This window comes from Dendrobates tinctorius, unplaced genomic scaffold (assembly GCF_039654945.1).
Source record: "Dendrobates tinctorius isolate UK_male_01 unplaced genomic scaffold, ASM3965494v1 ptg000270l, whole genome shotgun sequence".
Classification (NCBI taxonomy): Eukaryota; Metazoa; Chordata; class Amphibia; order Anura; family Dendrobatidae; genus Dendrobates; species Dendrobates tinctorius.
In genome coordinates this window covers 7,320,805-7,344,511 of record NW_027361937.1, presented here as the reverse complement: position 1 = coordinate 7,344,511, position 23,707 = coordinate 7,320,805, and the positions used below count along the sequence as shown (strand labels likewise).

General features: G+C 45.2%; 1 protein-coding gene and 2 non-coding genes across 4 annotated transcripts in view; 1 reads left to right on the top strand and 2 right to left on the bottom strand.

Moving 5' to 3' along the window:
• Positions 1-23,707, bottom strand: part of SAMHD1 (SAM and HD domain containing deoxynucleoside triphosphate triphosphohydrolase 1) — a 138,622-nt gene that overhangs the window by 91,733 nt on the left and 23,182 nt on the right. For both annotated transcript variants that reach the window (XM_073559372.1, XM_073559373.1), the window contains one exon: positions 5,562-5,722. In XM_073559372.1, the coding sequence (XP_073415473.1) occupies positions 5,562-5,722 (161 nt within the window). The remainder of the gene's footprint in view (positions 1-5,561; positions 5,723-23,707) is intronic.
• Positions 15,594-15,664, bottom strand: TRNAG-GCC (transfer RNA glycine (anticodon GCC)). Its single transcript has one exon. It is a non-coding gene; the product is annotated as a tRNA-Gly (tRNA).
• Positions 15,776-15,848, top strand: TRNAK-CUU (transfer RNA lysine (anticodon CUU)). Its single transcript has one exon. It is a non-coding gene; the product is annotated as a tRNA-Lys (tRNA).

Sequence of the window (23,707 nt, the reverse complement as noted above, 5' to 3'; positions counted from 1 at the left end):
CGACACCCGACGGGAGCAGTCACGCACAGCGTGGAAGTGGGGAGATCGCCTTGCAGAAGTGTCTTTATGTCTGACAACAAGGATTTTTGGAGGTACGCCTGCAAGGACGTCACTCTTAGGCATTGAGAGGGAGGACTCTCGAACCTCAATCTCAGTCCATCGTGAAGGGTGCAAATAACCCATTGGTTTGAGGTTATGGATTGCAACAATCTATGAAATTCAAGGGTCGGCCCCCGACCGGAGAACCGTGAATTCTGGGAGGACTGGTCACGGAGAGGGAGACAAAAAAATCGTTTCCTAGGTTCCGGAAGAGACTTATTTTTTATCAGTTGCTTTCTCTAGGATATCATCCAGAGCTGGGCCACATAATAATTTCCCTGAAAGGGAAATGAATAGACGTTTGACATAAAGTCTCCTCCCCCAACTTTCAGCCACAGAGTTCCCCTGGCTGAGTTGGAGAGGTAAATGCATGACCCGTGACCTGCTATTGCAAGCTGGTCTCCCATTTGGGTCCCTGCCCAAGCCGCTTAGCAGCCGCCACCTGCCGAACCTAGAAGGGCCGGTTGACACTGCAGATTTTGCTGCTACCCGGACGGACTTAGCGGAAGCATCTGCTAGGAACCCTGTCGCTTTGTATTAGGGAAAGAGGGTCAAGGGTTTCTTCCCTGGAGGTCCCCTGATGTGATCCTCCGGCGTATGCCACCAGCAGACAGGGACCCGGCTACACACGTAGAGGCTATATTGGCCTTAAGCAGGGTTGTGGAGGTGTCCCAGGATTTCCTGAGCAAGCTTGCCATTGAGAGTTGCCCTTAAAGGGAAGAGCCGCTCTCCTGCACGTCTACTTTAGGGACTTCCCATAAGGAGCCATCTCCGTCCAAGGGAAAAACAGATTCCTCAATTCTGAGGTGACACCAAGTCTCTCTCGGGAGGGGCCCATTACCAGCCATGAAGGCTTCAGCCCCTCCAAACATCTCATGTTATATAGAGAATTCACTTCCTCCTCCCGTACTAACTAATCTGGTCTCTCATTCCCGTCCCAGCCAAGCCTCAAGCTGCTTAGCGGCCGTGACGAATATAGTCACGCTCAGCCTAGAATGGCTGGAGGCACCTTCAGAATAGGGAAAGTATACCCAGATCTGAGGGTGGAAGTGGAACCCTCATTTTCCCACGCATCCTCTGAGTTAGAGGTATCATATTCACCCGAGTCAATCAGATTACACAGGTGCCGATTTCGTCCAAGCAGGAGGGGGCTGTGGCTGGGAAAATGTCGTCATTGAAGATTGGACTTCTTGTCCGATGAGAGTTTTTATGCTGTCCAGTAGGGAGGGCTGTTCTGTACGTAATACATCGTCCGTGCAGGGCTGACAAAACTACCCCTATATGAAGAGGGAGGCCTGGAACCACACCTGATTTATTCTTTTTAGGGTCAGAGGCCTTGTCTCCCTACAAGAGAGAGAGAAGGCATACCAAGCCACCTCCGAGACTACTCTGGACAGAAAAGGGGGGACCCACCCCGCTACTTACAGTAGGAGGGGGACGCTGTGCCTGCAGTAGCCGGCAGTAAGAGTTTGTCGCCGTCCATGGTCAGTCTGCCACAGTCACTGTACAGATAATGGCCTTGCCTGGATGCACCCAGACCAGGATTAGAATAACCGAGGTCCATTCAGCGTGTTGTGTGCTCCTCCTCCCCTCGATCCACGGGTGAGGGTCATTTCAATCACCTCTCCCCACAGCTGAATTCCCCAGCTGCTCAGCGGCTGCCCCTGCACACTCGGCGGTGCTCCATCCTCTGACGAGAGCAGCCACGCTCAGCCCAGAAGAGCCGGTGGCTGGGGCACCGGACCGCGCCCGCAGTCCGATGCTGCTGGCCGCGCGTGCGTTCCTGCCTGGCACGCAGGTGGAAGGCAAACCGGAAGTTCGGCGCCAGTCCCGACACCACCTCCGGTGTGCACGTACGCGCCTGGATCGCATGCCGCATGGGAAGGAGGACGTCGGGGAGCTCCAGGAGGACCCCGGCCGCACAGCACCTCCCCACTTTACCCCGCTAAGGGGGCGCAGGAGGGGCGGGCAAGGGTCCCGAGTACCACCAAAGTGGAGACGGGAGCAGCCTTCCTACGGAGGAGATCAGAGCCCCCGACGGTTGACTGCCCAGCATTACAGGTATCTGATGTTGTAGTGCCTCCGGTCGTCGGCCACGGCAGCACTATCAGGACCTCTTCATGCCCCATAGGGGACAGGAAAAACACTGGATATAGCAGGAAGGGGAGGGTTATTTAACCTCTTGTGCATTTCCTGTCCCCCATTAGGGCGGGGAGACATCCTCCGATATGGCTGTCGTGGAAGGTGACTAGAGAAATATTGCTCTGGAGTAGTATTTCTGGTTAGATTCAAAACTTTGGATAGATGCATGAATTCATTATGTGTGTGCGCGACTCAATGAGCCAAATTGCAGCTTAATGGCCAGGCCAGTTTTTACAATTCTGACCACTGTAACTTTATGAGGTTATAACTCTGGTTATGGTTATAACGCTTCAACAAATCCCACTGAATCTGAGAATGTTTTCTTGTTTTTGTACTTCATGTCAGTGGTAAAATTTCTTCGCTATGACTTACGTTTAATTTTTATGAAAAAAAACGTAAATATGGCGAAAATTTTAAAAATGTTGCAATTTTCAAACTTTTAACCCCTTTACTCCCAAGGGTTGTTTGCACGTTAATGACCGGGCCAATTTTTACAATTCTGACCACTGTCCCTTTATGAGGTAATAACTCTTGAACGCTTCCATGGATCCCACTGATTCGGAGACTGTTATCTTGTGACATATTGTACTTTAGGTTAGTGGTACAATTTCATTGATATAACTTGCGTTTATTTGTGAAAACGGAAATTTGGCGAAAGTTTTGAAAATTTTGCAATTTTCCAACTTTGAATTTTTATGCCCTTAAATCACAGAGATATGGCACACAAAAAACATAGTAAGTAACATTTCCCACATGTCTACTTTACATCAGCACAATTTTGGAACCAACATTTTTTTTTTGCCAGGTAGTTATAAGGGTTAAAAGTTGACCAGCGATTTCTCATTAAAAAAAAACATTTTTTTTTTAGGGACCACATCACATTTGAAGTCACATTGAGGGCTCTATATGATAGAAAATACCCAAAAGTGATATTCTAAAAACTGCACCCCTGACGGTACTCAAAACCACATTCAAGAAGTTTATTAACCCTTCAGGTGCTTCACAGGAATTGAAAAAAATGAACATTTAACTTTTTTTCACAAAAAAATTACTTCAGATCCAATTTTATTTTACCAAGGGTAACAGGAGAAATTGGACTGCAAAAAGTTATTGTGCAATTTGTCCTGAGTACGCTGATACCTGATATGTGGGGGACCACTGTTTCGGCGCATGGGAAGGAGCGCCGTTTGACTTTTTCCAACGCAAAATTGGCTGGAATTGAGATTAGATGCCATGTCACATTTGGAGAGCCCCTGATGTGCCTAAAAAGTGGAAACCCCCCACATGTGACACCATTTTGGAAACATGACCCCCCAAAGGAACTTATCTAGATATGTGGAGAGAATTTTGAACCTCCAAGGGCTTCACAGAAGTTTATAACTTACAGCCGTAGAATTAAAATCATTTTTTCCACAAAAATTATCTTTTCACCACCAATTTTTATTTTCCCAAGGGAAACAGGACCCCAAAAGTTATTGTGCAATTTGTCCTGAGTGCGCCGATACCCCATATGTGGGATTAAACCACTGTTTGGGCGCATGGCAGGGCTCGGAAGGGAAGGAGCGCCATTTGACGCAAAAGTGGCTGGAATTGAGATCGGTCGCCATGTTGCGCTTGGAGAGCCCCTGATGTGCCTAATCAGTGGAAACCACCCCCCACAAGTGACCCCATTTTGGAAACTAGACCCCCCAAGGAACTTATCTAAATGTGTGGTGAGAATTTTGAACCCCCAAGTGCTTCACAGAAGTTTATAACGTAGTCATAAAAATTAAAAAAAAACATTTTTTTCCACAAAAATGATATTTTTGCCCCCAATTTTTTTTATTTTCCCAAAGGTAACAGGAGAAATTGGACCCCAAAAGTTGTTGTGCAATTTGTCTTGAGTAGGCGGATACCCCATATGTAGGGGTAAACCACTGTTTGGGCGTATGGCAGAGCTTGGAAGGGAAGGAGCACAGTTTGACTTTTTCAACGCAGAATTGGCTGGAATTGAGATCAGACGCCATGTTACGTTTGAAGAGCCTCTGATGTGCCCAAACAGTGGAAAAAACCCCAATTCTAACTCCAACCCTAACCCCACCACACCCCTAACCCTAATCTCAGCCTAAACCCTAGCCCTAATGGGAAAATGGAAAAACATTTTTATTTTATTATTTTTCCCCTAAGTGGGTGATAAAGGGGGGTTTGATTTACTATTTGTGGCGGGGTTTTATGTTTGGCAGCTGTCACATGCTAAAAGACGCTTTTTATTGTAAAAATAGTTTTTGCATCACCACATTTTAAGAGCATAATTTGACCCACAGATTCATGTGAGGTCTTAGTTTTTGCAGGACCTGTTGACATTTTCTGATCGCTTTTTATTCTGATTTTTGGGACGCAAAATGAACAAAAACCAGCATTTCATTAATTTCTTTTTCTTTTTGGGGGGAGGGGGCATTTACACCGTTTCGCGTGTGGTAAAATTGATAAGTCGGTTTTATTCTTTGGGTCAGTACGATTATAGCGATACCTCATTTATATCATTTTTTTTATGTTTTGGCGCTTTTATACAATAAAAACAATTTTATATAAAAAATTATTTTTGCATCGCTTTATTCTGTGAGCTATAACTTTTTTTATTTTTTCGCTGATTTGTATTCTACAAGAGCTTGACAGCGTAAGTAAGGCCTCTTTCACACTTCAGTCTTTTTGACATCAGTCGAAATCCGCCCTTTTTTGGAAAAAAACGGATCCGTCTTTTTTTTGGCGGAATCTGTTTTTTTCTCAGACTTGCATTAGCGGTGGATTGCGACGGATGGTCGTCTGTTGCATCCGTTATTTGACAGATCTGTCGGAATTTTAGCGTCAGCCGTCTGGAGTAGACGGACAAAGTAACGTTTTTGTCTGCGTTGATTCTGCTTTTTTAAACTGAGCATGCCCGGAAGAAATTCCATTCATTGAATTTAACCCCAAAAGTCGTTCTGGCACCGAATCTCTCCCCCCCCCCACCTTTTCCAGAGTTCTATTCCTTTAAATTTCATACACTGGCTGCTGTGACAGATTCGTCTAAAAAACGGATCCGGTGCATCAGTTTTTTGCCAATCTGCAACGGATCCGTTTTTTCACACTTCGATGGATTTGAACGGACGTCAAAAGACTGAAGTGTGAAAGAGGCATAAGAAGCGAATAACTGCCCCGAGGTTTGGATCAACTGTTACATCACAAAAACGGGATCCAAAACTTCAATAACAATCGTGGACAGAAACACTAAATAACTGCTCATAAGGAGGAACACAACAATAGACAGGTATGACAAAATGAGGATGAAAATGGTCACATACCCAATGGAGTGCTCAAATCTATTGTGGGAAGCTCCGGGGAACACATAGTAGCTGCCACCAAGCTGTTTAATATATCGCAGACGCTGGAACTGAGGAGTGTCTATAATGTGAATTAACAAGGGATGTAATTCAATATGCCCATGTATTGGATCATTGAAGACCTAGAAAATAAAAACACACAAAATGATACAAGTCTTTCACGATTGTGTCTCTTCCAGTGTAAGATCTGTAGGACGAGAGTTCAGCCATATGAATTTCCCTTGATGCCACCTTAAACATAAATGGCTACTTCAATGGGGAGACGGTAAAAAGTCGTTGACACATTCCATTACTTGCGGTAGGAACAAAGGACTAGATAAATTAAAATCCAACACGCCTGTTCTCTCGAAAGCTGTCAGAGCAGAGAGCAGGTAGGATGGCCCCTAGAGACATTAGTTTATGACCAGATCAGTGGGTTGGGTTAAGTATTGGCTAATTGTACGGGCATATTTAAAATCAAAAGTAAAGACACAAGAAACTTATCTTATGATGTATGTGAGCAAGTCAAAAGTCTCTCAATACAGGCAGATGCAAAAAGTCTTCTGGCACAGATCTGTAAAGTTTGAAATTTTGGAATGGGGTTTCCAGAACTCGATGCACAATCATCAGTCATGCAAATTTTTAAAACAAGTCTGCCACAAGTCACTGTCTGAAGGGCAGCCTACCGTCTTTTCCACCAAGTGTGTCCTATGCATGGCATAATAATCAATATAAGTCCTGAAGCTTCCTATAGTATTGGAATGACCAGTTTCATCTCAGGTTAGTGGAGAGTTCCAAATAAACTACTACATGGAAGAGGGCATTTACTCTCTGTTAAAAAGCATAAATGGGTGGAAAGAAGGAGACTGCAGTGTGTGTGATGGGAGATATGTAATGATAAATAAGGATTTATAATAAATGTACTATTTTTTTTTTTTTTTACACCAGTGTAAAGGCCCCGTCTCACATAACGAGCTAGTTAGCGAGATCGCTGAAACGTCACAGATTTTGTGATGCAACAGCGACCTCGCCAGCGATCTCGCTACGTGTGACATATAGCGGCAACCGGCCCCTCCGCTGGATATCTGTGATCGTGCTCGAATGTCCTGGGCCATTTTTTCATCGCTGGTGTCCCGCTGGCCAGCGCGCATCGCTGTGTTTGACGCCGACGAGCGACCTCGTTGGCGACGCAGAACACATGGACGCAGGCGTGAGTCGCCAGAATAGCTGCCGACCGCCGAGGTCGTTATACGGATCACCGTATCGTTGCTGCGTCGTTGAATAGATCTGCCTGTTTGGCAGCTTGTTAGCGACCATGTAGCGATGCACCAGCGATCCTCACCAGGTCGCATCGTTCTCGAGTTCGCTGGTGTGTCGCTACGTGAAAAGGGACCCTTATTTTCTTGACAGTTAGCTGCCAGAAGAAGTATAAAAACAAAACAGAAAAACACTTTACTCATTGTTCTTTTGTTGAGTTTCCTCCGCTGCTCCCAGTGTCTGATACTGGCTGCAAGAATAGCAAATCGCCGAGCTCAGCGACTCTATTAATGTAGACAGACTGCTCGATTAACAGCAGCCTGTAGGGAGGGTTAGGGTCCCGTTTCACATAGCAACACACCAGCGATCTAGACAACGGTACGACCTGGTAAGGATCGCTAGTGCGTCACTACACGGTCGCTAGTAAGCTGTCAAACAGGCAGATCTATTCAACGATGCAGCAACAATACGGCGATCCGTAGAACGACCTCGGCGGTCGTTGCGACGATCAAAAAATGGCCTAGGACATTCGAGCACGATCAGAGACATCCAGCGGGGGGGGGGGCTGTCGGTCGTCGCTGTGTGTCACACTTAGCTAGATCGCTGGCGAGGTCTCTGTTGCGTCACAAAATCGGTGACGTTACAGCGATCTCGCTAACAATCTCGTTATGTGAGACGGGGCCTTTATATAGCTGCAATCGGTGCCAAAACAGATTATGGCTGATGTACCAAGGCTGTCTTCACGCTGTTGGAGAAGGGGCACCCTTTACTTAATGTGCATTTACACGTCCCAGAGGACTTCCGCCTTATCCTGTTATAGCTACTAAATTTTCTCATAATTGGCACATTGGATCGATACAAAAAAGATATCATACATATCTTTATTAAGTCATTTTTAACAAATCAATTAACCCCCCCAAGAAAAAAAAAAAAAATCTTAAAGATGTAACCCGCAAATCAATAGTACACGTGAATATAAGAAACTTTGTAATATATCTTAGCAGAGAAATCTGCTTTTTTTCTCCTCTGGGACTGATCAGTCATTCTCAAAATTCTCAATTCACTGAAAATGTATATTCTTTAAAGATAGACTTTCCCATTATTCAGATAGAATCTTACCATTGACAAACATTTATTTAGATGGGAGGGGAAGAAGGGTGGAGGCAGAGCTCCTCCTCCTACGACTCCATCTACATAGAATCTAATAGTAACTCATCTCCTGTATAGAGGGAGCGGTAGGAGGTGGAGCTCTGTATCTAGCTCCACCCTTTCATCCAAATAGAATCTTCTCAGTAACAACTGTAGTCTCCTATCTCAGTAACGGGAAAGTCTGTCTTCACTTAAAGTAGATTTTACTTGTGAATTGAGAATTTTAAAAATAAAAGATTAGACCCAAAAGGAGAAAAAAAAAAAAAGCAGATTTATCTGATAAGATAGCTTTAATTTTCACACGTACTATTGATTTATGCAATAAAAATTTAAATGACTGTTACTCTGTAAATAAAGCATGTGGGCTGAAATAATACAACATAAATGCCAGCTAGGAAAGGGGAGAAAAAAATACAAGTGTCAATACAAAGGTTCCCACTAGGGTCCCCTTAGGTCTTCCATAGTATACCATGCTGTCATGGCAAGAGGAGCAATTGCCAACTTATTAGCCTTCTTTGTAAATAAGTTTAAAATAAACGATTTCCATTTTTTAATGATTTCCATGTCTGAGCTTTCGATTGCTCACAGCATCCAGCCTTTCCAAAGTCATAACTGCCTCAGCTGGACTCTCACTTTACGCTACTGTAATTGTAGCTGCAGCAGAGCAGGGAGAATTGATCATCTCCCTGCTCTGCCGCTATGTTCTCTTCTGTCTGCAAAGGACCTGTGATGAGGTCACAGGAGGGGAGGAGTCGAGGTCATATGATCAGGGGCATCAGTGTATGCAGGACTCTGCGTGCTGGTTGTCATGGTGCTGGATGAGGGGAAGTTTCTGTGTGGGGTCAGGAGGTGTGTACGCGGTGTGCGGAGCCGAGCCGCGTGTGTACGCGGTGTGCGGAGCCGCGTGTGTACAAGGTTTACGGAGTAGAACCATGTGTGTACAAGATGTACGGAGCATGGCCACGCGTGTACAAGGTGTACGGAGCAGAGCCACATGTGCATGAGGTTTACGGAGTGAAGCCATGTGTGTACTGAGTGGAGCCGTGTGTGTGCAAGGTGTACGGAGTGGAGCCGTGTGTGTTCGAGGCATAGAAAGCGGAACCGTGTATGTATGAGGTGCGCAGAGCTATGCGTGTACAAGGTGTGCGGTGGGGAGCATTCATACCTCCCAACCATCTCGATTTTGAGAGTCTGCCCCGGTCGGGAGCTTACTTTTCCCGAGACACAGGAGTACATGGCAGAGCACCGAGGAGCACTTTAAAATTCGCACGTGACGTACAACCGGAACTGACGTGCTGGAAGCGAGGAAGTTTCGGGAGGAGATTGTGACGGAAACATGGAGGCACTTCAGGGAATGCTTCAGATCCATCACCGCCTCCTCCGACTGCAGGATCACCTTGGACTCGGGGATGTCAGCCATGTGAGCGGATCATGATATGTCCTGCACCGGGAGGCTCAGGTGGGCACTACAATGGGAGCCGGGCTGCTATATTATCTTTATTGAATCTCTCTCTCTGCTCTTTCCTCTCTTTCTCTCTGCTCTTTCCTCTCTCTCTGTTTTTCTATAATGTAGCCCCTTTCATATGGTATAATACAGCCCCCCCAAAGAATATAATGTAACCCCTTCAGAATATAATGCAGCCCCCCTCATACGGGGTATCATGCTGCCCCCTCCTCATACGGGGTATCATGCTGCCCCCTCCTCATACGGGGTATCATGCTGCCCCCTCCTCATACGGGGTATCATGCTGCCCCCTCCTCATACGGGGTATCATGCTGCCCCCTCCTCATACGGGGTATCATGCTGCCCCCTCCTCATACGGGGTATCATGCTGCCCCCTCCTCATACGGGGTATCATGCTGCCCCCTCCTCATACGGGGTATCATGCTGCCCCCTCCTCATACGGGGTATCATGCTGCCCCCTCCTCATACGGGGTATCATGCTGCCCCCTCCTCATACGGGGTATCATGCTGCCCCCTCCTCATACGGGGTATCATGCTGCCCCCTCCTCATACGGGGTATCATGCTGCCCCCTCCTCATACGGGGTATCATGCTGCCCCCTCCTCATACGGGGTATCATGCTGCCCCCTCCTCATACGGGGTATCATGCTGCCCCCTCCTCATACGGGGTATCATGCTGCCCCCTCCTCATACGGGGTATCATGCTGCCCCCTCCTCATACGGGGTATCACGCTGCCCCCTCCGCACACGGAGTATATCATGCTGCCCCCCTCATATGGGTATCATGCTGCTGACCCCCCCCCAAACAGGGTATCATAATCATGCAACCAGTACTCACTATATACATATAGAAAAAAAACAAAAAAACAAAAAAAAAACCAACCTATACTCACCTCTCCTCCACGCTCCCACGCTGATTTCGGCGGCGGCTCTGCTCTGATGTCAGGAGCTGCTCTGCAGTCAGACCGGCACACAGCGGGGACGCAATGAAGTGACGTCATCGCGTACCCGCTGTGTGTCAGAGGAAGAGGGTAACGATGGGAGAGGGAGAGCCGCGGTGACGCCGCAATAATGGAATATATACAGATTATATAGATTATTTTTGGCAACAGCGCGGTCATCTGCTGAGGTTCTCTAGTTAGGGGCCCACTCAGAAGTTTCGCCCCCCCCCCGAACCAAAACCCTAGCTACGCCTCTGACTGGATTCAACATAAGCCTAGCACCAAAAATGAAATAAGACTAAAGGCCCCTACACACAGACTAATATTAGCCAAACCCACAGATATTGTTGTGTTCGGCAAAGTCTAAATATGGGGTTTTGGCAGACTGATTATAGGAGATGTTTATCACATGTCTAATTTCAGACTGCCGATAATATAGCTCTCCCGGAGATAAGCAGGGGAGCCGGCAAAAACAGAGTTTGTCCAAAAGTTGCCTAATGTTTATAACTAGCTCAAAGTAGCATTACCATTAGAGTTTGTATCCTCTTAATACATTGTAGTCACTATATTATATAGCACTGTGTACTTACAATTTCTCATTTTGCATTTCTACTGAGCTAATAATTCTTTGTTCGCTGCTCTATGTAGCAACATGAAGTCTTTTGTTCCTGCATGTATCATTCCCCTCTTCAACTCCTGACCCAGCTGCTCCCTCCTCTCCCCTGCCAGGGACTTTTGCAGTGACTTATGAGTCCTTCCGGGGAAACTTGACCTTCTATTTCTAGGTTTTTCTAAACTTTGTACCACTGTGGGACTTGAATTTTCACTAGTCGGATCACTGGTTTAATCCAACTACAATAGTTATGTATTGCAGGGTAATAGACCTGTCATTCACACGTCCGATTTTCCATGGACAAGAAAATGAACTGATTAATGTGGTCTGTTTTTCATAGGCGTGGAGAAATAAAAAAAAAAAAAAAAGTTAGTTCACTTTCTCCATTCTGAAAGTCCATTAAAATGTGAAAATCAGACCACATTGATGTCATCCGAGTGTTGTCAGACTTTTTTCACGGGTCCATTGACTTCCATTGCAGATTTTGATCTAACCCTGTGGTTTTCACAGGCACATGAATGGCCTCAAACTATCACACTATCCGTGAAAAACAAGCATAGCACTTGTACATGAAAATCGGACATCTGATTGAGCCCTTATACTAAAAGGAGACAAGATAGACCCTGCCTATGGCAGGGCCTAACAAGATATGCAAGTTGGCAGATCCTAAGACCAAGTAATGGCCTTAGGTTGCCATGGAAACTATTGAGCACCCTATGATGTGGTACAAGAGGGTGCCTCCTCAATCTGTTAACCATCTAGATGCTGCTGTCACTATCAAAAGTGGCAGTGATTAAATGGCTGCAATTGTTGCCAGCTGTTAACTATAGCATACTCATCCTGCTATTGACAGCACAAGTTCTTTCGAGTGAACTCCCACCAGCTGCCGCCTGCTCTATTAGCGGCAGCAGGTATAGGCTGATGGGGGGTAGTAGTCTTACCAGCTGCCGCCTGCGATCGCTGTTATCAGTTGAATACAACTCATCATTCTCTTCTACTCACGCAGATCACCGGCAGAGCAAGGGAGAATGATGAGAGCGGTCTTCAGCACCCAGCGCTGGAACAGCACCAACTTCTTCCCAGGCGCCAGTACACATCACACTGATGACACATGAATATCAATCCGTGTACGGGACGTTTTGTGGCCCGTGCTGCTGTTAAAAAACGGACATGTCAGTGTATTTTGCTAATGGACACATGGTTCGTGGACACACACTGACATGTGGACAGACCCATTCACTTGAATGGGTCTATGTGTGTAAGTATCTCTGGTACGTGTGAAAACTATCAAAACATGCATCATTGGAGACACCTACAAAAGACAAAATGAAAAAAACCTTGCTATAATTAAATAAGTAAAAAGCAAAAGTGCATTTAAATCATACAGAGTTCTTAGTAATACTGTATTTGATCAAGCATAGCGGCTTTTATGCTATGTTTGATCAAATACAGTAACACTAAGAACTCTGTATGATTTAAATGCACTTTTGCTTTTTACTTATTTAATTATAGCAGGGTTTTTTTCATTTTGTCTTTTGTAGGCTTTGTATGCTTTTTGGCCATGTGAACATGCATTTATATGCTGCATGTGTACCAACTCAAACCAAGCTCAATTTTTCTGTTTTTTTTTTTTATTATTGGAGACACCGATGCCTGAAAGAGCCCCAGCTTTCCAAAAGATGAATCTTTCAGTTTGATTCTTGAAAGTTAGAATTTATTGTAGCTTATAAAAATACCTGCTAGGGATTCATCTCTGCTATAGAAAATATGAAGTCATGTGGATTTTTCTTTTTTTACATAATCCACCCCTAGTTAAAGGCTTGGTTAGGAGAACAGGATGAGTTCAATTCATGAGCTGAACAGTTTTAGGGACAAGTGGGAAAAGGGATGGCCAACTTATGCTGGTTTCACATTTGCATTGGGCAGAGCTGCGGAGGGCTGCGTATTTCCTCTGTTAAGCCCTGCCCACTGCCGCACCTCCTCCGTTCAGCTCCGCCTACGTCTGCATGCATCATACGTACCCATCTTTAATATTGGGTAAGCAAGTCATGCGGATGTATCCGAATGCGTCATTTTGACGCTGCGCCGAACGCAACATGTTATATTTTGTTGCGGTCAGCGGGCACGTCAAAACGACGCATGCGGACGCATCCGCATAAATCCGCATGGCCTGAGTACCCAATGTTAAAGATAGGTACGCATGCAGACGTAGGCGAAGCTGAATGGAAGAGGTGCGGCAGTGGTCGGGGCGTAACGGAGGAAGTACGCAGCCCTCCACAGCTATGCCCAAAGCAAATGTGAAATCAGCCTTAGCCAGGGAGAAGTGGAGATCTGCTCAAGGGATCTTACTGTTAAAAGTCAAAAGGGTGTAATACATACCAACCAAATATCAATTATGTATTGGAATAATGGATTTAATCCAAAATCTGCACAAAAACAAGGCCCAAGGACCAAAGACTGAATTTTACAAAATCATGGGTCCATAGATATCTCCACTTATACACTCTTTTATAAAATGTTGCATGTAAACCCTATTTTTCCGTCAGCCAATATGACCTACAGCATATAAAACGGTTATCAAAACAAGAAACAGTATCCTCTTTCCATTAGCTTATATATGTTGATATCCCTGACCAATCTGGATATTAACAATTTAACTTTAACTGCTTGCTGACATATGCTAAACAGGGTAATTGAGCATTCTTTATTGACAGGGAAAGGTCCCTGAATCAGTCTAAAAACACTGATGGCAAGCAAATCCAAGGGAGGAATACATTTTCCAAATACGAGAAATTTTAAATTTGGTCTGTCTAACAGGATATTTAATTGTTTGAATGAATAAATAAAAGAAGCTCCCATCTAGGTCACAAACTGGAGTATGACTTTGTATCCCCATGAAACCTGGTTGTTCTACTTCATGCTCCTTTTTTCATACCTACTCTCCCAAATTGAAGACTCATCAAATGCTTAGAGATACCATCTCAACTTGGAAAGTATTTAGAAAAAAAAAAACAAAAAAAAAACAAAAAAAAAAAAAAACTTTTTGAGCACCCCGGAATTTAAACAAAAAGATTACTAAACCTTTTCACTGACTTGAAAAGGGAATTGAGTATTAAAGGTCTCTGAAATAATTAATCACTTAAAACCTAGACGGTTGACAGGTAGCTATACTTTTTTGAATCAATACAGCGCCTACACCTGTCACACCATTTACAATATGAACAGGTTAGACAAATTAAAGGGCATGTTTCCACGTTCAGTTTTGGCAGCGCTTTGAATGCAGCAGATACCCGCGCTGCCGGCTTTCGTACGTGCGGTGATTCCGCATGTGTTCATTGAACACATGCGGAATCACCGCATCCAATCTGCAGAAATACTGAATGTGAAAACATACCCTAGCAGTTGAAGGAGTTCTCACAGAAATCTATGCAAAATGTTTCTGGCTCACTGAAAAATTCCCTCCCTTTATAACTTTTATAATCCAATAGCTCTACAATGGCAGAAAAACACTAAGGCCATATTCACATGTTGAGTATTTGGTGAGTTTTTTACCTCAGTATGTGCAAGCCAAAAGCGTGAAACAGTCAGAGGAAAAGTATAATAGAAACATGGCACCACTTGTACTTTTTCCACCCACTCCCGATTTTGGTCGCGGGTGACGGCGTGGTATCCTATACACTTACATCTGGTATGTCCACTATCTACTTATGCCCATTATGGGTGCTATGTTAACATTGCTAATGCTACAAAACACGAGAAACCGCATGGCTGGATCTGGATAAGTTGGAAACTTGGGCCGAAAGGTGGCAGATGCGGGTAACCAATGATAAATGGAAGGTTATACACGTGGGAAGAAGGAATCGCTATCACCATTACACACTGAATGGTTAGACCGCATGTGGAGTACTGTGTACAGTTTTGGGCACCGGTGCTCAGGAAGGATATAATGGAACTAGAGCGAGTACAAAGGAGGGCAACAAAATGAATAAAGGGGATAGGGGAACTACAATACACAGAGAGATTAGCAAAATTAGGATTATTTAGTCTAGAAAAAAGATGACTGAGGCGTGATCTAATAACCATATAAAAGGGGACAATACAAATATCTCTTGGAGGATCTGTTTCTACCAAGGAAGGTGACATCACAAGGGAGCATTCTCTGTGTCTGGAGGAGAGAAGGTTTTTCCACCAACATAGAAGAGGATTCTTTACTGATAGGGCAGTGAGAATCTGGAATTCCTTGCCTGAGGAGGAGGTGGTGATGGTGAACACAGTTGAGGGGATCAAGAGAGCCCTGGATGTCTTCCTGGAGCATAACAATATTGTATCTTACAGTTCTTAGGGTCTTTAGAAGGACGTAGATCTGGGGATTGATTCTGACGGAATGTAGGCTGGACTGGATGGACAAATGTCTTTTTTCGGCCTTGCTAACTATGTTAGCCCCAGAGGATATAGAATAGGGAAGGCCCAAAAGGATGGTGAGCGAAAACAGGGCAGCAAGAGCCCAAAGACTTTTTTGCAAGTGTCTGTAAAGTCAACGATGAAAGGAGGCGCAATGCAACGGTCAGCAAACGAGGAAAAGAGCTGCTCTGCATTGGCCGGGAATCGAACCCGGGCCTCCCGCGTGGCAGGCGAGAATTCTACCACTGAACCACCAATGCTTGGATGCGTCTGCGATGTCGGTGGTGTCCGCCACACCCAGGATCTGACAGCTACCTGCGCGCGACCGGACCGTGCCGCGTGCAGCTCCGATGCGCCGGCAGGCGTCAGAAGCCCGGCTAGCTCAGTCGGTAGAGCATGAGACTCTTAATCTCAGGGTCGTGGGTTCGAGCCCCACGTTGGGCGCTTGCTTCTTACCTCCTTTTACTGCTTGTGCTAACCCACGTCATCCCAGAAAACCGCCTGCGGAATGCCCTCTTCTGCTACAAAACACGAGAAACCGCATGGCTGGATCTGGATAAGTTGGAAACTTGGGCCGAAAGGTGGCAGATGCGGGTAACCAATGATAAATGGAAGGTTATACACGTGGGAAGAAGGAATCGCTATCACCATTACACACTGAATGGTTAGACCGCATGTGGAGTACTGTGTACAGTTTTGGGCACCGGTGCTCAGGAAGGATATAATGGAACTAGAGCGAGTACAAAGGAGGGCAACAAAATGAATAAAGGGGATAGGGGAACTACAATACACAGAGAGATTAGCAAAATTAGGATTATTTAGTCTAGAAAAAAGATGACTGAGGCGTGATCTAATAACCATATAAAAGGGGACAATACAAATATCTCTTGGAGGATCTGTTTCTACCAAGGAAGGTGACGTCACAAGGGGGCATTCTCTGCGTCTGGAGGAGAGAAGGTTTTTCCACCAACATAGAAGAGGATTCTTTACTGATAGGGCAGTGAGAATCTGGAATTCCTTGCCTGAGGAGGAGGTGGTGATGGTGAACACAGTTGAGGGGATCAAGAGAGCCCTGGATGTCTTCCTGGAGCATTTCATTTCTCTCTTCTCTGATATTATCTCACACATCAGAGGAGAGAGAAATGGGGTCCCGCAGTCCCTTTGGCTCTGTTTCCTGGTGTCTTCTTCCAGGAAGAAGATCTGCCGGCCACCACCCAGCAACATTAGGAGAAATTGGTTCATTTTGATCACTGTGATTGACCCTATCAAAGTGATCTAAGTAAAAAAAAAAAAAAAGGAAATCCACCCCCCCCCCCTTATCACCCCCTTAGATAGGAAAAATAGATGGATAGATTATATTTATCATCATTAGTCATATAGGACAACATTGGATCATACAGAGATCAACAATGAACTTCTGGAGTGAGTTTGCTGCACTGAAATTAAAGGAGAAGAATAATATTGCACGCCCCACTTTTCAGTTTTTGAAGTTCCACAAAAATGTAAAATAACCAATAAATTTCGTTCATCTTCACAATTGTGTCCCACTTGTTGTTGGTTCTTCATGAAAAATTTACATTTGGTATCTTTATGTTTGAAGCATGATATGTGGGAAAAGGTTGAAAAGTTCCAGGGGGCCGAATACTTTCGCAAGACACTGTATGTGGGAAATGTTATTTATTAATTATTTTGTGCAATTTGACACACTGATTTAAGGGCAACAAAAAAATAAAAGTTGGAAAATTGCTAAATTTTCAAAATTTTTGCCAAAATTTCCGTTTTTTTTTCATAAATAAATGCAAGTTATATCGAAGAAATTTTACCATTAACATGAAGTACAATATGTCAGGAAAAAAACAAATCTCAGTGGGATACTTTGAAGAACTCCAGAACTGTAACCTCAATGTGATAGTGGTCAGAATTTTAAAAATTGAAATGGTCATTAAGCACTAAATTGGCTCTGTCACTAAGTAGCTAAGATCATGCACAGAGCAATTTATGTTTTCAATGCACCAAACAGCTTAGGCCAAATGTGAATTGTACTGGATTAGGTCTATGTGGTGGACAATGGGTATGCCCATTCATAATCTCCTTCTGAAAATTGGTTGGAAAGAGTTACAAACACACACACTATGGATGAGAATTCTCTTTCGCCTTTTGTGAAGAATATGGGAAATATAATTTCATGTCAATCATTTCTATCCTATGCAGCATGGGATTATAAAACCTCCTCTAGTGTGCAGCTAGCTCAGCAGGAGGGCCAAGTCTCAAAGGCTGTGAGTGACAAATCGCACACCTTGACCAGCTCAGAGCAGGACAAAGGCTGGATTGAAATATGGAATCCTGCTAAAGCTGCAGATACCTTCTAGAACATTCCAGAAACATAATTCCATAAGGAGTCATGGAGATACTATACGTCCTAGCCGTAGATAGTGTATATTTTCGAGATCCCCAGAACATGGTGAATGTCCACCTGGTCTCGAACCATTCTGGCACCCAGGGGTATGAAGATACATGAAACAGCTAATAGAAACCAGATAGCAAAGCGGTGTTTGGTTTAAAAGTAGCAGGGGCCAGGCCGGACCCGATGCCACCAAAACCGCCTCCCTAGGCCCGTCTGTTAAGAAATTATCTGCATTTGCACATCTGACTATTGTATATATGTAACCATTGTGTAGATTAGTGATTAAATTTACAATTTAACCTTGCGCTGCTTTTACCTCGATCGACAAATACACGCGTCCATTTCTTAGTTTAACTTTCCATGCATCCAGGGCCAGTTTTTGGCCTGATATAATCCTGTTAACCGACTGGGTTTATAACTAAAGAGGAACCGGTGGCAGTGAAAGGGTGCTAGTACAAGAGGCCCGTCAGTGTTGTGAGAGCATGGTGCCACGTCAATGAGAGCGTGGGACACATCATCTTATTCCCTGTGCTTCCTTGGGCAAACAGGGGGCGTCTGTGTAAAACTGTACCAAGCTGACCTTACATGTTCCCAAGGGATGCGGAACGTCATGTTGGCGATAGTGAGGAAATTGCATTACATGAGCCGTCTGATGTAATAGTGACGTCGGGTGGGTAGTGGGTTCATCACATGTGGTGGCAGAGAGATGGGACTGAGATAATTGTGTGCGCGAGTGTGGGACACATACTCCAAGTTGCTAAAGTCTACCAGCACTAGCTTTTTGCCTCTGGGGTATTAAGATGAGCTCAGCACTATACAGTCCATGTGCAAATACTGTAAGGTGTGTGGCTGCATCACGTTGCAACTCTGTGTCGCTGACCAAAGTTTGCAAGGATGGCCAGTGGCATAATGGGCAGAGCCACTGAGATGGCCAATGCTACGAACGTTGGGGAGGAGGTGGAAGATGATATTGCTCAAACAGAGGGGGAGTCCAGCCCAAGGGCGAACCTGACCATGCTTCCCTCGCTTTGTCGGCGGGGGAACAGAGACTGTCATCTCTGCAAACAGCCCAGACACTACAAAGTCATGCATCCCCAGAGCCAGAAAGGCCCGTCCCAGAAACCGTCCACTGTTTTGTGTGTGGGTGGGTGGTGGTGGTAGTTCCCTTTACAACTTTCAGCCCTTTACAATAGGCCAGGCCATGGGACTACAGGACACTGGTGCAGAGATGACCTTGTGCGGCCTCAGCTGATGTCCCCACATGAATTGGTACCCGGGAAAACCCTTGCTCTCTACATGGTTGGAGTTGTGGAGCCGATCTTGCCCGTCGCCAAGGTTTATTTGGACTTGGGCGCTGGAAAGGGTGTGTGGCAGGTGGGGGTAACCTTAAATATTCCACACGTGTTTTGCTTGGGATGGACTTGGCATGGCTCCTGTCCCAGTATGTGGCTACTGAACCTCCAAGGCCTGATCCTCCAGACAACAACATAATATCCACACCTGTTTATGTCAATGTGATTAACACACCACGTCCAGGCAGGGGTTTCAGGTGGCATTAGAAACTGACAACAGCCTGAAGGCTGTCAATGAGCATGTGGCACAGCCTCCCTCAGACTCCGATCTTGAGCGGATGGTCTAGGACCAAGGACAGCTACACTGGGTAGCGGTCCAGTAGTGTTCATCAGAGGTGTGATCTAGGGACCAAAGGCTGTTGGTACCGTATCCATTCAGGGAGGAGTTGTTGGGGATTGTGCACGAGATTCCGGTGGCTGGACATCGAGGTATCACTAAAATAAGGGCCAGTTCTACTGGTCCAGGATGAGTTCCGATTTGGCTGCCTACTGCCATTTGTGCGACACCTGTCAGAGGGTGGGGAAGGCAGTGCGGCGTTCCGAAGTCCCACTGGTAACTCTGACAATTATTTCCAGGTGAGTCAAAAGGTGTGGGTACTGTTCCCTATATCCTATAAAACAAGCTTCAGGAGGCCTGGGAATGCCCATACCTTGTGCACTAGCATCTCAACGCTGTAACGTACCTGGTCACCCTAGACTACGCCTGGGGGAAAACAGAAGGCCTTACACGTGAATGTAGGGTCGGTGGTCCCTCTGAGTACCGCGCAGCAACGTATAGACACAAGATGAGGCAGGTTTCGGGTTCAACAGGTCCAAGTTTATTCTCTCACCGTCCGACTGACGGCCCTCACAGTACACCACAATATCTCCTTCACGGCCATCCATATCCAGGGCCGCTTCACGCACACAGTACTTTACACACCAGGGACGTACACGTACACACCGTCCCCTCTTCACTCTTAGACGCTCCTGTCAGATCCGTCACTGTGGCCGCCTTAGGCCCGTAAACCAACAGTACTTCTGCTGATCAGTCGTCTCTCTCAATACGGTATGCTTTACCTCCGTGCCTCGTCTATACTGTGGTACTTTTGTGTCAGGACCACCCCCCTGACTTTCTCTCTCCTCAGTCCCCCTGGTTTGGTTCTCTCACAGTGCACAAACTGTCGTAGTCTTCCTGTCACTTGAGCTCTCCCTGGGGACTGGAACTTTCTGGAACCCTCCTGTCAAATTTATAACTTGACCAACGGTTTCTTAAGCCCTAAGCTGATGTCAAGTCCTATGCTCACACTCCTCCCTGCCCTCTAATGGTCAACCCAAGGTACTGCACGTCCACTACACTTTCCTAGCTGTTTCCCCACTGTAATAACTGACACCTGTCTAAACTGTGTAAACCTTCCTTTCTCTATTCTGACAAGTCCATCCGTCCGGTCACCTTCCCTACATGAACATGATGAAAGAACATCATGAGCGGGGGAGCCGGCGCCTTCCCTGTATGCAGGGACCCTCCCGGATATGCTCGCCCAGGCTAGGGTGAGTGGAACCATCGAGGATGTGGAGGCTTGTCACCATCTCTTGTGGGAGCAACAGGGCCAGCCGTGGGCAACCCTACAACCCTTCTGGGATTTGTTCAGCAACAAGCCCGGAAGGAGAAGAGCCAGAATTGGAGGATCTAAGCGATGCTTCACTTCGAGGGTGGCTGCGGGCTTGTACTTTTAGGTCGAGAATGGCCCAATAACCAGGGACCTTCCCAGACTAATATTAAAACAGCTGTCTGCTTTTTCTTTGCTGGTTACCATAAATGGGGGAACCCCACTTCATTTTTTTTTTATTAGGTTAATCCATGTACATTAAACTACACAAGCAAGTCACTAATTACGGTATTTATCTCACAGATATCCATTATCTATCTATATTTTTGCACATATTTAACATCTAAAAATCTGTGATGTCTATTCTGCATTCTATTCTTGTACGTATCACACGGATGGTACACATGTCCATACGGATGGCCAATGGAAAAACCACACGGATAGCAAATACGAAATTTCACATGTAAGTTTTTTAAGCTATTGTGTGAAGGTGGCCTTAGGGTATGTTCACGCTGAGTTTTTGTAAACCATGAGTTTTGCTAGGAGAGCTGGAGGCGTTCTGCTCAAAAAACTCAGCATGAACACACTCAATCACTCCATTTGCAATAACAGAATGATATTTATTGGCGTGCATGAAGGGGTTTCTGGGAGATCTATGGATTGATGGTTGACTCTTGGTTGCCTCAGATGATGGTACGGTGCAGGAACTACCATATAAATACTTTAAAATTGGAAAAAAAAAAAAAAAAGGTTGATATAAACGTTGACGAATTTAACAAACAGGCAATTACTACATAAGAATTATGAATACATGACTACACGTTTCAACATCAGACTAGCCTATGAAAGATGCCAGTTGGATTTTGAAACGCATAGCCCTGTTATTCATAATAAATTCTTATGTACAGATTACATGCCTGTCTGTCATATTCAGAAGCGCTTATAATCAGCCCTCTTCATTCTAATTTTTTATTTACATATATCTAAACATTTCTGCTGTACAGCCTTGACGGAGCTAAGCATGGGCAATGTTATGTTATTATGTCTATATAGTTGATTCACAATATGCAAGATTTACTTTTGCAGCCTGCATGCTAAACCAAATGTTTCACATTTCCTTTGTATGTATTGTTATACTTGAGGTTTAAAGAAAGCTCCACGGAGTAAAATTCATCACTATTAGTAAATCATATCAGCAAGATAGGGAGCATCTACTATATAATCGTCTAATTCTGTCTGTCTGTCACGGAAATCCTGTGTCGCTGATTTGTCGCGCCCGGCCGCGACCAATCAGCGACAGGCGCAGTCCGGCCACGAATTGGCGCGACATTTGAACGACGCACGCCACCGGAGGTTAGCGGCGACGTAGCCGGGAGATGACGGGCGCAGCGCTCAATGTCGGGATGGTACCCAGGGTCCGGAGGAGAGGAGGCTCTCCTCCAGGCCCTGGGTACCATAAACGTGTAAAAAATAGAATTAAAATAAAAAATAGTGATATACTCACCTTCCAACGGCCCCTGGACTCTCTCCCTCCTCTCACCACGTGCCCGGTATCTTCCGGTTCCAGTAATGGTTTGCGCGAAAGACTGCTGACGTCACGCTCTCTCGAGAGTAACGTCATCTCCGGTCCTTCGCGCTTAGCATTACTGGGACCGGAAGATGCCAGGAGCGTGGAGAGGAGATCGGGGGCCGTCTGAAGGTGAGAATAACCTTTTTTTTAAATTTATTATTTTTTTACATTCTTTTACTATTGATGCTGCATATGCAGCATCAATTGTAAAATTTTGATCACAATTGCCAAACACTATGCTTGACAAGTGTGACCAATCTGTCAATCACATTTCAAGCGATGCTTCAAATCGCTTGGAATGCGCTTGAATTCCGCAAGCGAAAATCGCGTTAAAAACTCATGTTTTCCACGGGAAAACGTATGCGAATTCGTATGCATTTTTCCCGCGGCGGGAGTTGCGGAAATGCTGCAGAAATTTCCGCAGCATTTCTGCAACGTGGGTACTTAGCCTCAGTGTGACATGCAGCAGCGACCAGGCCCCCGCTGTGAGATCGCCGATCGTGGTGGATCGTCCTGGACCATTTTTTGAATGTCGGTCTCCCGCTGGCCATATTCTAGAACACCCGATGCTTTAGAATCGGGCCACCATCTAGTGTTAGGATAACAACATATGCACAGAATATGACTGGGGTGGTCAGATACCAGCCAGGTTGTTGACACGTTTCTAACGATTCCATCATTAATCAAGAACGTGTTATACTTAGCTAACATTTATGGATATTAATAAAAATCATCAGATTGATGTCAGATTAGGTGACAACTAACAATTTAGTAACTTCTGCCTCTCTTTGTGACCTGTTTTAGCGTTAACTGATAAAGCCATGATATAACCAATTTGATATTGGCACTTCGTGTCTCTCCAATATACACCTACCGTGAAAATAAAAAAATAAAAAATACAGATCAACTATTTTACATGTATCTGCCTGCTTTCAGCATCTGGTATTCAAAAAAGTGCTTACTAACAGAAACCAGCCTTCTTATCATGGCGAAGGAGCTGAAACCTCCTCATCGGGAAACCCTACAACTATGCTAGTTTTATTTCAATAGTGGTATCCCTTACAGTTGCAGTCTTAAGGTTTTCCAGAAACTCTGATTGGTACATGGTTTTTAGTGTAAAAAGTTAAGGGCCTGTCACACTAAGCAATATCGCTACAATATCGCTATAACGTCACTGGTTTTTGTGACGTTATAGCGATATTGCTAGCGATATCACAACGTCTGATACTTACCTCTGACCACTCCCCCGCTGGTTATCGCTGATCACGCGAGAACGTCCTGGACCGTTTCTCGTTGTCAGCTTCCTGCTGGGGCTTCCTGCTGTGGAGACGAGCGACGCGTAGACGCGGGTGGGAGGACGTCAGGATCGCCTCGTCTGACAGGTAAGT